This window comes from Callospermophilus lateralis, chromosome 11 (assembly GCF_048772815.1).
Source record: "Callospermophilus lateralis isolate mCalLat2 chromosome 11, mCalLat2.hap1, whole genome shotgun sequence".
Taxonomy (NCBI): domain Eukaryota; kingdom Metazoa; phylum Chordata; class Mammalia; order Rodentia; family Sciuridae; genus Callospermophilus; species Callospermophilus lateralis.
This window is the reverse complement of record NC_135315.1, coordinates 52,077,760-52,091,608: the sequence shown is the minus strand read 5'-3', so window position 1 is coordinate 52,091,608 and position 13,849 is coordinate 52,077,760. Positions and strand designations below refer to the sequence as shown.

The window sequence follows — 13,849 nt, the reverse complement described above, 5'->3', positions numbered from 1 at the left end:
TGCCCATTCTAGATTCCCTCTTTAGAGGAATTTTAACTGTTTTTTATTCTTTATCTACGTATTTGCAAGTAACAAGATTATGCCATTCTTTCTTTTTGTACTTCAAGTATTATCTACAGGTTCCTATTATGAAAGAATAATCTTAATTTATCTAAACCCTCCCTCTTTATCTTCCTGATAGAAGTTAAATCGAAGTGTCTTTGCATTTAAGTAGTCAGTATTCAAATTATTTGCCCTCTGGTCATGTTTCCTTTCTTAGATAATTTGCTGTTTTCCCTGTGGTTAGAAATTTTCCCACTTGGGAAACAGGACAGTTTTGCAATTAACTACATTAATTTGACAGAAGTACACACCTTCTTCCAATGCACAGAAGCACATCTCAGAATTTCTCAGTCTTTCCTGGCTTCGAGACACCTCCTGATGCCCTTTGCCCTCCTATAGTCTGTGCTTGTTGTTCTTTGAACTTGCCTTCACCTATTCCTAAAAATTCCTTTTTTTTCCCCCCTTGGTTTTATTTCTTAACTTATCGATATCATTTGCCATTGTTTTGGATGAAGGATAATCACTAATAGCTTTCTGAGAAACACTGGAAGCAACCAATTATTCTATCAGTCAGTGATGAGTTAAAGGATGGCTCCTCCAAGTAGCAGGTGCTGAGAGCAGCCATGTTGAAAGATGACTGATAGGGGCTGGGTGGTGGCTCAGCGGTGGAGTGCTGACCTAGCACGTGCAAGGCGCTGGATCCGATCCTCAGCACCATAAATAAATAAATAAAATAAATTTATAGAAAGAAAAGATGACTGATACACTTCCCTAGTGTGATAGACCTGCATCCTGCTCTCTTTTAAGAATAGGATTGATGTGCATTAAAATGTATATTTATATGAAATGTAGATTATTTTGTGAAACTGAATACAAGTTAAATTGTGAAACTGAATACAAGTTTCTACATTAGGAGAAATAAAAGCAAGGAAAACAGCTTTCCCCAGAAAGAAACACCAAGGAATGCTGTAGAAAGACAGTAACCATGACATCAAATATAGTATTGACAACAACAAACGTTAAATACTTTAACACCCTATTAATAAGAGACAGCCTAACACAATCATATACCATCTACAAGAAAGACATCTCCAAGTAGCACAATAATAAAAGATTAAGGATGGACACATACCTTAGCCACTTGCATATAAAAAGAAAGCATCTATCTAAAATAAACTGAAAAGCAAAAACAGAAACAAAAAGCATCATTTTATGTCAGGAAAAGGAATATTTTATAATGAATTATAGTCTTCTTAAAACTATGGATTGAATCTTTTAATATAGAAATATAGACAACAGAAAAGATCACCCTTTGCCCTGTGAAGCTAAAATGAGGTAAAGTTCTTCTACTGACACTGTTAGCAAACTTTTTTCTTTGGGGAAACAAAGACAGTATTGATAATGAATCCCATTATTATGAATAACTATAGTGCACCAGTTTTTTTTTTAAACTGATAAGTGATACGAAGAAAACTAGGCTATGGTAAGAATATGGAGAATAGAAGGATTAGGGGGGTGGGAACTGATTTCAAAGGGCAGTGGTTTAAAATGTACAAAAATCAGTAGCTTTCTTAGATATTCCTAATTATCCTTTACTATAGCCCCCAAATTAATAAATGCTAGAAATAAACACTACAGCTTTGGCATTTCCTGAATGTCACAATTTAGCCTTTTGAGAGTGGCATCACATTAGCATAGTGTAATTGAGATCATTCACCACTAGTTCACTCATTTTTAAAATGCTGAATTGCGTGTTTATAGTTTATTCATTCATTTACGTCTGAAGAACATTTTGATTCTTTACAGGTTTTGGCAATTAATTAGATTGTGTGGATGTAAAGTTTTCATTTTACCTGGGTTTGTACCTAGACATAGGATTACTGAGTCATATGGTAGTTTTATGTTTAAATTTGTAAGAAATTACAAAACTGTTTTCCAAAGTAGCTGTGCCAATTTGCATTCCTACCAGCAAGGGATGGGTTCCAGTTGTTCCAATCCTTGTTAGCATTTGGTATTGTCAGTTAAATTGTAGTGTCTTTGAATAGTTCTGTTGTGGTTTCTCATTGTGTTTTTAAGTTACATTTCCCTAATCTTTTGATGTGCTTATTTGGCATTTCTGTATCTATATCTTTTGAACTTTTTCTTTTAATTGGATAGTTTCTTTTCTTTTTTTTAATATTTTAGTTTTAGTTGTTGATGGACACAATCAATACCTTTATTTTATTTTTATGTGGTGCTGAGGATCGAACCCAATGCCTCAGATGTGTGAGGCAAGCATTCTGCCACAGAGCCACAATCCCAGCCTTAGTTTATTTTCTTATTGTTCAGTTTTGATAACTCTTGTTATTTCCAGATACATATCATTTATTACATAAGTGATTTACATTTTTTTTCTTCCAGTCCATAATCTATTTTGAGTTAATTTTTGTATGTACATGGATAGTAAGAATTGAGGTTGAGCTTTTTGCATCTGACTAGCCAATTGTTCTATCAGTGTTTGTTGAGGCCATTATTTATTTCTTCAATGAATTGCCTTTGTACCTTTTTTGGAAACCACCAGAAGTCTATTCTAGGACTCTGTTCCTTTGATCTGTATGTCTTTTATCAATATTACACTGCTTGACAAACAATAGCTTTGTAGTAAATCTTGAAACTAGATAGTATGAGTCTTCTATTGTTGTTCTTTTTAAAAATTGTTTTGTCTATTCTAGTTCCTTTTTGTCTTTTCTTACATACAAATTTTAGAAATCAGCTTGTCAATTTCTCCCCCGAAAAATCTTGCTGACATTTTGAATGGATTGCATGAATCTATAGATCTATTGGGGCAGAATTAACAATAATATTGAATCCTCCAATTCATGAATACGGTTTGTGTGTCTATGAACACAGATCTCCTTTGATTTCTTTCATGTTTTCTAATTGTTTTTAGCATATAAGTCTTGCACGTTTTGTTGGATTAATAAGTATAGCATATACCTTCCTTAGTATAATTAAATATTTTATGTTTTTTAGTTTTAAATGGAACTTTTGAAATTTAAACTTCCAGTTGTTCACTATTAATATATAGAAGTAGGGTTTTAAAAATGTATGTTGAGTTTTATTTTATTTTTAATTTTTTTGTAGATTCTTTGCAATTTTCTGTCTAGACACTCATTCTTCCTCAAATAGATTCATTGTTCCTTGTTATTCTATTATTCTCCTTCCTAGTCTGTGCCTTTAATTTCTTCCCTTGTTTGGTTATGTTAAATAGGAGTGCTGCGAACAGACACCCTTGCTTTGGTCCTGATCTTAGAGGTACAACATTCAAGTTTTTCACCATTAAAGATGATGTTTAATTGTGATTCTTTGGTTTTTGTTTTGTTTTAAGATACCCTTCAATGGGCTAAAGTTCCCTTATAGTCCTTGTTTGCTATTTTTTTTTTTTAATAATGAATGGGTGATTAGTTTTGTCAACATCTATATCTACTTAGTGAACCTGTGGTTTTTCTTCTTTAATGGATAAAGTGAATTAAATGGTTTACTTTTGGGATGTTAAACTAGCCTTGTGTTTCTAGGATAAATACCACTTGCTAGATTTTAGTTGCTAACATGTTGTTAAGAGTTTTTGTGCCTTTAGATTGTAGATGAATACAAGTAGTATGGAAGTTCCTTAAAAAACTAGGCAAGGAATCACCACTATATGACCCAGCTATACCACTCTTTGGTGTTTATTCTAAAGAATTAATGTGGTACCTGCATACCCATGTTCATAGCAGCACAATTCTTTTTTCTTTTTTTAAATACCTTTATTTTTGTAATTTTTATGTGGTGCCAGGGATTGAACCCAGGGCCTCATGCATGCTAAACAAGCACTCTACCATTGAGCCACAGAGCCACAACCCCTGTCCAGCAGCATGATTCTTAATAGCCAAACAAACCTTGAAAATATGTTATGCAAAATAAGCCAAACTCACAAGGTCAAGGGTTATAGATTTTTTTCCCTCATGTGGAAGTTAGAAAAACGGGGAGAAAAAGAAGATGTGTGTTGGGGGGCAAGGAATCTCATGAAAATAGAAAGGAAACCAATAGTAGAATAGAAGAGGGGGATCACGAGGATGGAGGAGGAGAGGGAGAGGGAGGTAATGAAATCGACCTAATTATATTGTTATTTTGTGTGCATGCATGAGAATACAACAGATTCCACTATTATGCATCATTATGCACAATGAAAAAGAAAAAAATCATTACTAGATTAGGGCTCACAAAAATGGGAAAGGGGAAGAACTTTTGTGCCTTTGTTTATGAGAGCTGTTATTTTTTTTTTTCTATTGTAATGTCTTTTTTCCAGTTTTAGCATCAGCTAAGTCTTATCTCTTTGAGTTATGAAATGTTTCTTCTTTGGTTTTCTGAAGACTTTGAACAGAGTCATTATAATTTTTTCCTTAAATGTTTTATAGAATTTACCGGGAAGCTATGTTTTCTTTGTGGGAAGGTTTTTAATTACAGATTTGATTTCTTTGATAGAGATGGGTCTATTCAAGTTACTGTTTTCTCTTGTGTAAGCTTTAGCTTTTTTTTTTTTTTTTTTTTTTTTGGTATCTCCTCCTCCTTGCTATGCTGGGGATTGAACCTAGGGGAGTTCTACTTCTGAATTACATCCCTAGCCCTTTATATATTTTTTAAAATTTTGAGACAGAGCCTCACTAAGTTTTCTAGGCTATCCTGGAACTTGTAATCCTCTTGCCTCCAAGCATGACTCCTAGCAGTAATTTGTATCTTTTAAAGAAATTATTCCTTTCATATTAGTTGTCAAATATTTTGGCCAAAGTAGTTTCTGCTATTTCCTTATTATTCTTTTAATATCTGTGGGATCTGCACAAATCCTTTTCTTATTCCAGATATTGGTATTTGTGTCTTTCTCCTTTTTCCTAATCAGTTTATCTGGAAATATATCAAAATCAATCTTCTCAAAGAATCAACATTTTATTTCATTGATTTTTTTTGTTGTTGTTGTTGTTTTTCTTTCTTCTGATTTCCTTTGCATTGATTTCTGTTCTGAACATAAATATTTGGGCTTAATTTGCTCTTTCCTGGTCTTTTAAGGTAGGAGCTGAGATCACTGTTGAAAATATGACTTAATTCAACATGGATTTTTTTGAGTACCTCATGTGATTTTTGGAAGGTGCTTTGGAAAATACTGAGCTATCAAATGAGTCTTTAGAAGACTAGCTGTGCTTTTGGAAGTAAACTTTTTCCCCTTAAATATCACTTTAAGGTTGTGTCCAATTTACATTTGTAGGGTTTTAGAGTAAAAGACTATTGTAAACTGTTGAGGTGCTTCATTTGGTCCTTGAAGGATGGAAAGGATTCACTGAAGCTGGAGCAGAAGGAGTATTAACATAGTTGGAGAGAATCTTGGAGCACCCCCTTATTGAACTGATGAAGAAAGTAATGTCCAAAGTTAGCTAGATGGGTCTGGCTAGAATAGAGAATTTTCCGTGGTGGTGGTGGTGGTAGTGGAAGTGCCAAGCAGGAATGGGTATGAAGTGTGGAGTAGGTTTGAAGGGCAGATTGTGGTATCTCAAGTTTCAGATGATGGGCCTGGGGTTGTTCAGTGACAGGGCATTTGTCTAACAGGTGTGAGGCCTTGGTTCAATCTCTAGTACTGAAAAAAAAAAAAAATTGGCATTACAGATACAGGAAGACAGCCGTTCTGAATGAATTAGGGGGGTATTTAATTTGGTTTAATTTTTGTGTATTTTTGTTTCTTTTTTTTCTTTGCAATGCTAGGGATGGAACCCAGTGCTCTATCACTCAGCCACACCCTGTGTTTTGATTTCTTTAATGTGTAAACCTGTTCAGAAAACTCACCAAAACCCTGGTATAATGAGTTTTATAGAAATTGCTCGGACCGGGAGAGTGTGGGGGTCTGAAAGTCACATATGAAGGTTCAAACTTCAGGGTCAGAATATTAATATGCTCTTTGAACAGCTCAGTTTAAACATAGAATATATGAATACACTGGTTTATTTTACTAATAGTATATTAAAGAATACAACAGAGTGCATGGACTCTTATGAAGTTATTTATGCCAAAAATTTGGTAAAAATCATGGGTTTTATCTTGGACCAGCAAGGAATAAATACAGATAGATACAGAGATACAGAGCTGGCAGGGCTGGAACTAGAACCCCAGATTGCAGTTCCCACCGTCTTGCCAGTGCCCAGCAAGGTACCCAGCACTGGATTTCTCCCATGAGACCTTTATTAAAGCTAGTGAGGGGGCTGGGGTTGTGGCTTAGTGGTAGAGTGCTCGCCTAGCATGTGCAAGGCCCTGGGTTTGATCCTCAGCACCATATAAAAATAAATAAATAAAATAAAGGTTCTGTGTCCAACTACAACTAAAACTAAATAATTTTTTTTTTTTTTTTTAAAAGCTAGTGAGGGCCCGCTAAAGCCAATAATGCTGGGAATAATGAAATAAGATGGTCTTGGATCTCAAGACAGTATTTCAGGATCTCAATTGCAGTATTGTTTGTCTAGTTACAAATTTTTCTTAAAAGATGAGGCAGCTGAGAAAGGGTGTCTGAGAATGTTTCCTAGAGGAAATAAAACTGAAATGAGGGTGCAGGGACCCGCAGGAGATATCTGATCTGGTTGTAGATCTAGGAAGAGCAAGTTGGATCTTCTTGGAAAGTAAATGAAGAAAGGAGGCAAATATTGGCCCTTTAAGGAGAATGTTGCCTGTGGCAGCAGAAGGAGGACTAACACAGTGGTTCTGAGCTATTAAGAATTAAATTAGGGGCTGGATTTGTGGCTCAGTGGTAGAACACTTGTCTGTGAGGGTTTGCACTGGGTTTGAGTCTCAGCACTACATATAAATAAATAAATATGAAATTATATCAACAACTAAAAAAAAAATGAAAGAAAGAAAAGAATTGAGTTAGGGGAGCAGGCACAGTGGCAAATGCCTGTAATCCCAGCTATTCGGGGGCCTGAGGCAGGAGAATCACAAGTTCAAGACCAGCCTCAGAACTTTGTAAGACTCTCAGCAGCTGAGTGTGATTCTGTCTCAAAATTTAAAAATAAAATAAAGGACTGGAAGTGTAGCTCAGTGATAAAGTGCTCCTGGGTTCAATTTTCAGTTTCCCCTCTCAAAAAAAGAAATTAAATTAGGGGGAGGGGAGGGATAGAGAGGATAGTTAATGGATACAGGTATACAGTTGAATAGGAGGATGACTTTTAATCCGGCACAGTAGGGTAACATCTGAGTTGATGAATATGCTAGTTTCCCTGATCTGATGAGTACACATTGTATACATATATTGAAATGTCACATTGTATCCCATCTATATGTATAATTATGTGTAATTAAAGATAAGAAGTATATATTTAATAGAAGAACTAAAACTTCAGAGTCAGGACATGAATAGGCTCTTTGTTCAACTCAGTTAAAACATAGAATATAAGAGTAGATTGGTTTATTTTAGTAATAGTGTGTAAAAGAGTATGACATAGTGAATGGACTATTTCTCTTTCACGAGTTATTTATACCAGAACAACAGTGAGATCCTTACTGGGTACCAATGGCATCTACCAGAGGAAAAGTAAGCGCAGATAAGTAGTGACAGAACAGTTACCTGGGCCAGGCCCTGTGACTGCAATGCTTTTTTGGAGCAAAGGCAAACTTGTTCAGTCATGTTAAGGACACAGGTGCTCAGGCAGACAGGCCTGGGTTCTGGTCTCAGCATCCTTGCCCCTTGTAGCTGCATGACTTAAAAGGATTACCCAACCTTCCTGAGGTGTATTCCCTTCTCTGAAAAATAGGGATAATAATTCTTATAAGTAATTAGAAATCATATATACTATGCTGGTAATTTTGTCCATGAGTTAAATATTAATTTGAATTTCACTTTTTCATTTGAATAACTTAACTGAATCCTTAAATGATTGAATCACTTTAAAACAAGAAATGTTTTTTACTGTGAAACCGTGTTTGATTTTACCATTGTATGTTCCTTTGTTATAGTTGGTTTGTGTAAATTTTGACTTAGTGGTTAAACTCATATAAATGTTCATCCTTCAACCTTCTCATTCAGTGTTTGATATCTTTTTCTCCTTTAAGATCAGATTAATAATGGTTCCTCTCTGGTCGTGATTATTCTTAAAGCTATCCAGAAAAGCAATGCTTTCCACACCTGGCCATCCCTCAGGATCATGGGGTGGGGGTGGCATTTTCAGTCCCTACCTCCAGGCTGGAGCTCCAGGAAGTAAGATTTTTCTAGAACTACCTGGTTGAATTTGATATGCAACAGGGTTTGAGGATCAAGTTTGATCAGGCATCTGAAGTCATCTAGGCCAAGAGGTGTAGGAGAGTTGGGTCAGTTAGTGACCCCCAGAGAATCTGGAACCATAATAGGTGATAAAGAGTGAACTCGATTAGATTTAGGACTAATTGGGACAGAAAGGATTTAACTTAGCTTGAGAGGAGAGTTGCTAATATTGTATAGGCTATTAATTAACTTTGTTATATCAAATATTATAAAACCAGGCAAATCGTCACTTTCTTTTTGTTTTGCTCTGTTTTATAGATCGCGAGGACCAGTCAATTCTTTGCACGTAAGTAAATGTTGAATGTTCAAACTTGTTTTGTTTTTTTGGAAAGTGGAAAATCACTTTTCATATGTGGGAGGGGGAAGTAGAGCAAGAGTTTGAAGTAAACTTTGTAAGTTATTTTAAGACTAAGATTATATAAATTGCTTAAATTTGATGTTACTGTTTGATTGTCAAACTGGGCTTTTCACACATTTTACAGTGTTGGTCTGTGAAATTTGTATCTTTGTTTTGTATGTTTAAGTGTAGGACTGTTAGATATTTCAACAATTTATTTGTTTTACTCTATAAGCATTTACAGAGCATGTGCCTTGTGTACTGTGTGCTAAATCTAGAGATTCACAGCTGAATAAAACAGTCCACAACAGGACATGCTTAGATTTGTACATTAGAAGGGCCACTCTGACTGCAGTCTGGAGGAAGAAGAAACAGAGAGACCACTTAGGAGCCTGTTCAGTTATCTAGGCAAGAGATGGTGGTGACTTCAGGTACTGATTGTGAACCCAGACAGAAGCATTTGAATGTAACTGGTATTCAGTTTAGAAGACAGACTTACTTGGTGATGTACATGCCTGAGAAAAAAGAGCAAAGAGAGAAGCAGTTATTGATGAAATTAAGATCTGTCCTGACTGGGAGCAGAGAAGGAAGAACAGATTGGAGTGGAAGATAATGAGTTTGCTTTGGGACATCTTGCACTTGATCACTGTGGCTCTTCTGCAAATGGCTGGCTGTGAGGCTTGGGAACGAGAATGGTCCATGCTAGAAATGCAACTTTGAGGTGTCTATAGCATGGGTGCTAGTGGAAGCCAGGATGGTGAATGCGATTGTCTTAGGAAAAATATGCTGAGAAGCCAGGCACAGTGGTGCATGCCTGTAATCCCAGCAATTTGGGAGGCTGAGGCAGGAGGATGTCAGGTTTCAAAGCCAGTCTCAGCAGCTTGGTGACCAATTTAGCGAACAACTTGTCTGTAAATAGTAAAAATTTAAAAACGGTTTGGGGATGTGGTTTAGTGGTTAAGTGCCCCTGGGTTCAATCCCTAGTACCAAAAAAAAAAAAAAAGAGAGAGAGAGAGAAAGAACGAAAGAAAGTAAAAACATGTTGAGAGAGAAGGTAGTATATGGAATCCCAACGAAAAGCAACATTGAAGAGCCAGGCAGAGAAGGAAGCGCTTCAAAGGCCATCCAACATGGAAGAGGGGAGGTGACCCAGCATCCAGGGGAGGGAGGCATTGCATCAAAGGAGTGATCTGATGAAGTGAGGGGTGCAGAAACGTGTGCTGCAGAGAATGGAGTGTGGGGAAGTGGACTGAGTGCATGGGGAAGAAGAAGAAGCCAGATCTAGTTGAGGAATGGAGGGAAGGTGAAAAGGTTGGAAAAGGAAATCAAAAGACCAAGTACAGAACTACTGCTTCCAAACAGTTGGAGAACATGGAGAGTAGTGGTTGAGTAGTGTGAAAGCTCAACAGGCGACTGGTACTATTATTGGTGGTGTTTTTAATGAGGTCGAGATGAAATGCAAGTGAGAGGTAGACAGTTGGAGCAGCAGCTTGGGGACAGGAAGGAAGGAGAACCCATGAGCCAAGTGGACCGTGAGAGGCAGAGCTTGGCAGGTTGGCCCTTCTGCAGTGACAGCCATTAAGCCTGAGTCCTAGAGCTGATAAGTAGGGGTGGCAGTTGGGAGCCAAGAACGTTCTTATCTAGTGGTTTCTCTTTTCTGGGCAGTAGAAAGTATGAAATCTAACCCGAATGGGAAGAGTGGCAGGGGCAGGAGGTTTGAGGAGAATTCATCTGTTTTGTTCTATGAATTTTCTTCTGGCATTGTTAAGCCTCAAGGAGTTTTGTGAATAGGCTTTTTCCAAATGATAAACCATTCTGAAACTTACAGTCAAAACTGTATGATTCTGTCAGGTGCAGAATGCCTGTAAGATCAACTAATGGGGATGCTGAGGCAAGAGGATCGCATATAGGAGGCCAGCCTAGACAATTTAGCAAGACCCTGTTTTAGAATAAAATTTTTAAAAGGGCTGGGGATGTATGTAGCACTGTGGTAGAACTCTCATGGGTTCAAGCCCCAGTGCTGCAAAAAAACAAAGCAAAACAAAACCCATCAATAACAAAAATCAGAATGCTTTGCAGGCTCCCCAGCAGTTGGGTTGGGCTCAGCTCATTGCCCTGCTGTCTGGACCAGGTTCAGCTGGCACACCTAAGACTTGCTCCTGAGCTCACTCCTGTGGTTCTGGGTGGCTGGCTTTTAGCCCAGGTGCCTTGGCTTTTCTTCATTTCCTCTTGTTCTCCAGAGTCTAGCCCTGGCTTTTAATGGGGTGGTAGATAATTAATATGTGTTAGTAATTTGGGAGGGTTGAGTTATAAGAGCAGCAAGAGGGCAAGCTCCAATGTGTAAAGGCTGGTTTCTGCTATGTCCCATTTGCTGTTGCCCCTTTCCCAAGTCAGACACACGGCCACGGCCAGATTTGGCAAGGGAAACACTACAAAGTAAGCAGGAGACAGCGGAGGCCTTTGCTGTGGTCCGTCCACCATGAGGCTGTGGGAATGGAACCAAATGCAGCCCAACAAAAGATAGAGGACTCACACCTCTTATAGACTCAGTGACTTGAGAGCTCAGATAACCATTTTTGAGAGGGGCTTTGAGGAATGTCTGAAAGCAAGAAATACCTCGGGAATGGCTGCTACTTGACAGATCAGTGAGCACCGATTTACTTCTGTTACCAAAAGTGACCACTGCAAACATGAGCACTTGCAGTTAGATGCTCTATATCATTTTAGATTGAAATTTGTCATCAATTAATAGGCATATTTAAGAGGTAAGTCTTAGCACCTGGGTTATGTCTTCTTGGGCACAAAGTAGCTGCCATCAAGTATCATGTTCATTTTCTTTCTATTCAGTTTTTTTTTTTTTGTACTGGGGATTGAACTCAGGGGCACTTGACCACTGAGTCACATTCCAAGCCCATTTTTAAAAATTTATTTATTTTTTATTAGCTATTCATGATACCATTTTTTGTATTTTATTTAGAGACAGGGTCTCACTGAGTTGCCTAGCCCCTCGCCAATCATTTTATTATGAATATTTTCAGATATAAAGCAAAGTCGAAAGAATTTTCAGGGAATACTATTACATGCATTACCAAGATTCCACCATTTTTAACTATACTTGCTTTATTCTCTCTATTGATCTGTTTATTCTTCTGCCTACTCTCACTCCATCTGATTTGTGTGGGGGGGGAGGGGGGGGAGGACCACTGGTTTGGGGCCTATAAGTAACTGACAACAGATTAACAAGAGAAGAGACAAGGTTTATTTACACCTAACATAGTCAGTGATTGCTGAGAGCCATCCCGGAATTGGAATGAGTCATGGCATTTTTGCCAGAATGAGTGGTTGAGAGGTGACACCAGCAAGCCATTGAGATGATGATGATGGTTATGTTAAGCTGTGTATTCAATTGTATATTAGACCCCTGCTGTCTGCATCAGGCACCGGCTACTTTGGAGTTCTTGTGGGATTCCTGGGGAATTCGAATTGGTTGGGGAAGTGCCGGTTGGTATGTGGTGTGTCCTGGGAGAAGGCCACGTGCGTGCGTGGCGTCCGCGGGAGTTTAGAAATAAAGTTTGTTCCTGCTTGAGTGGCTCGTGATTTGTGCCCAGCCAGACTGCAGCAAGTGATAAGTAACTTTGGGGAAAATTGCCTGAAAGAAATTGGTCATATTAACAAAAAGAGTAGGGTGGTGGATTCCAGCACTTCAGTGGACATTTGGAGGGGTCTGTGGGACTTTTCGGTCTAATGAACAGTTGAGTTCATGGTTCAGGTACTAAGGGTCAGGCTTGTCCCACTCAGGAAACTCCCTGGAAGGGGCTCCAAGGCACTGACGACCCCCCCCCCCCTTATTGCTTTAGCTTAAATTTAGGCAGCATTTCTTTCTGTGGCTGCTGATTAGATGTTTTCATTGGAAAGTAATTTTTATACCGTTTTAGTTATTACATTTAAGGTATTTCAAGTTAAATTGTGCACTTACCCCAAATACTTCAGCATGTACAGTTAGTATTAACTAAGTCCTAGAATTTTCAAGTTTTGAAATAAAGTCTACATATAATTAAAAACCCATCTTTTTTCCCCTCACCTTTTTCATTGATGCATCATAGTTATACATCCAGATGGGATCTGTTGTTATATATTCGTACATGCGCATAATATAATTTGGCCAATTTCACTCCCCAGCACTTTTCCCCTCCCTCCTCACTTCCCACCCCTAGGCTCCTTTCCTCTACTGATCTCCATTTGATTTTCATGAGATTTGTCCCCATGTTCCTTTTCATTTTTAAAAAAATTTTTTAGATGTTAAAAGACCTTTATTTTATCCATTTGTATGAATTTATTATATGCGGTGCTGAGAATCAAATCCAGTGTCTCACACATGCTAGGCAAGCGCTCTATCACTGAGCCACAATCAAACCTATCTTGATTACAAAATTTCTGTCCTTCCTAGTAAGTTGCTTTGTAAAGGAACTGAGTTTTGGAATGATAGGAAATATCTATTAGTGTTGTATACCTATAATATATATACATATATTTAATATAGAGAGAAGGTAATATATATGTGATGTCTTTCAAATCGAGGTTATCTAAAACAAGAACTTCAGGCAAAGGGTACTGTAAATCGAGAATGAATTTGACATTACAAATATCCAGAGAGAATAAAAGCAAGGGCAGGGATTTCTCATTGGGAAAATCCGGGTACAGAATAAAGATCCCAGAATTGTCCATGTATAATTATCTGCTTCCCTGCTTCCATACATTGTCCATTCCTTATATTTTTGTTTTGAATTGCACATCGCTTTGAGAAGCTGGTGAAAGCTCTAGATCTTTCTAGAAAACACAAATGCCTTCAGGTTAAAAACTCCTGATCTTTTCTACCTTAATGTGCTTCAACAGACATAGGGCACCTCCAACCAGAAGGCTCCCTGTTTTGTTTTTAGGTTAACTTGGCCTCTGTGAAGGCCATTAAGAGCTAAAAGAGCAGGATGTTGGACCCATCTCTCTCCCCTAACTGGTCCTGCATAGACCCATGGTGGAACCACCAGCCACTGCAAGGCTGAAACTGCTGCATTGCACATCTTAGTTTGTTGGTAGAAATGAGCCCAGATTTTCTTTGCCCTTCTTGCCATTAAGCTTGGCCTATTGCTCTCTTTCCTGAGGGT

General features: G+C 37.9%; 1 protein-coding gene across 3 annotated transcripts in view; it reads left to right on the top strand.

Moving 5' to 3' along the window:
- Positions 1-13,849, top strand: part of Myh10 (myosin heavy chain 10) — a 137,607-nt gene that overhangs the window by 31,794 nt on the left and 91,964 nt on the right. For all 3 annotated transcript variants that reach the window (XM_076871769.1, XM_076871767.1, XM_076871768.1), the window contains exon 4: positions 8,612-8,639. In XM_076871769.1, the coding sequence (XP_076727884.1) occupies positions 8,612-8,639 (28 nt within the window). The remainder of the gene's footprint in view (positions 1-8,611; positions 8,640-13,849) is intronic.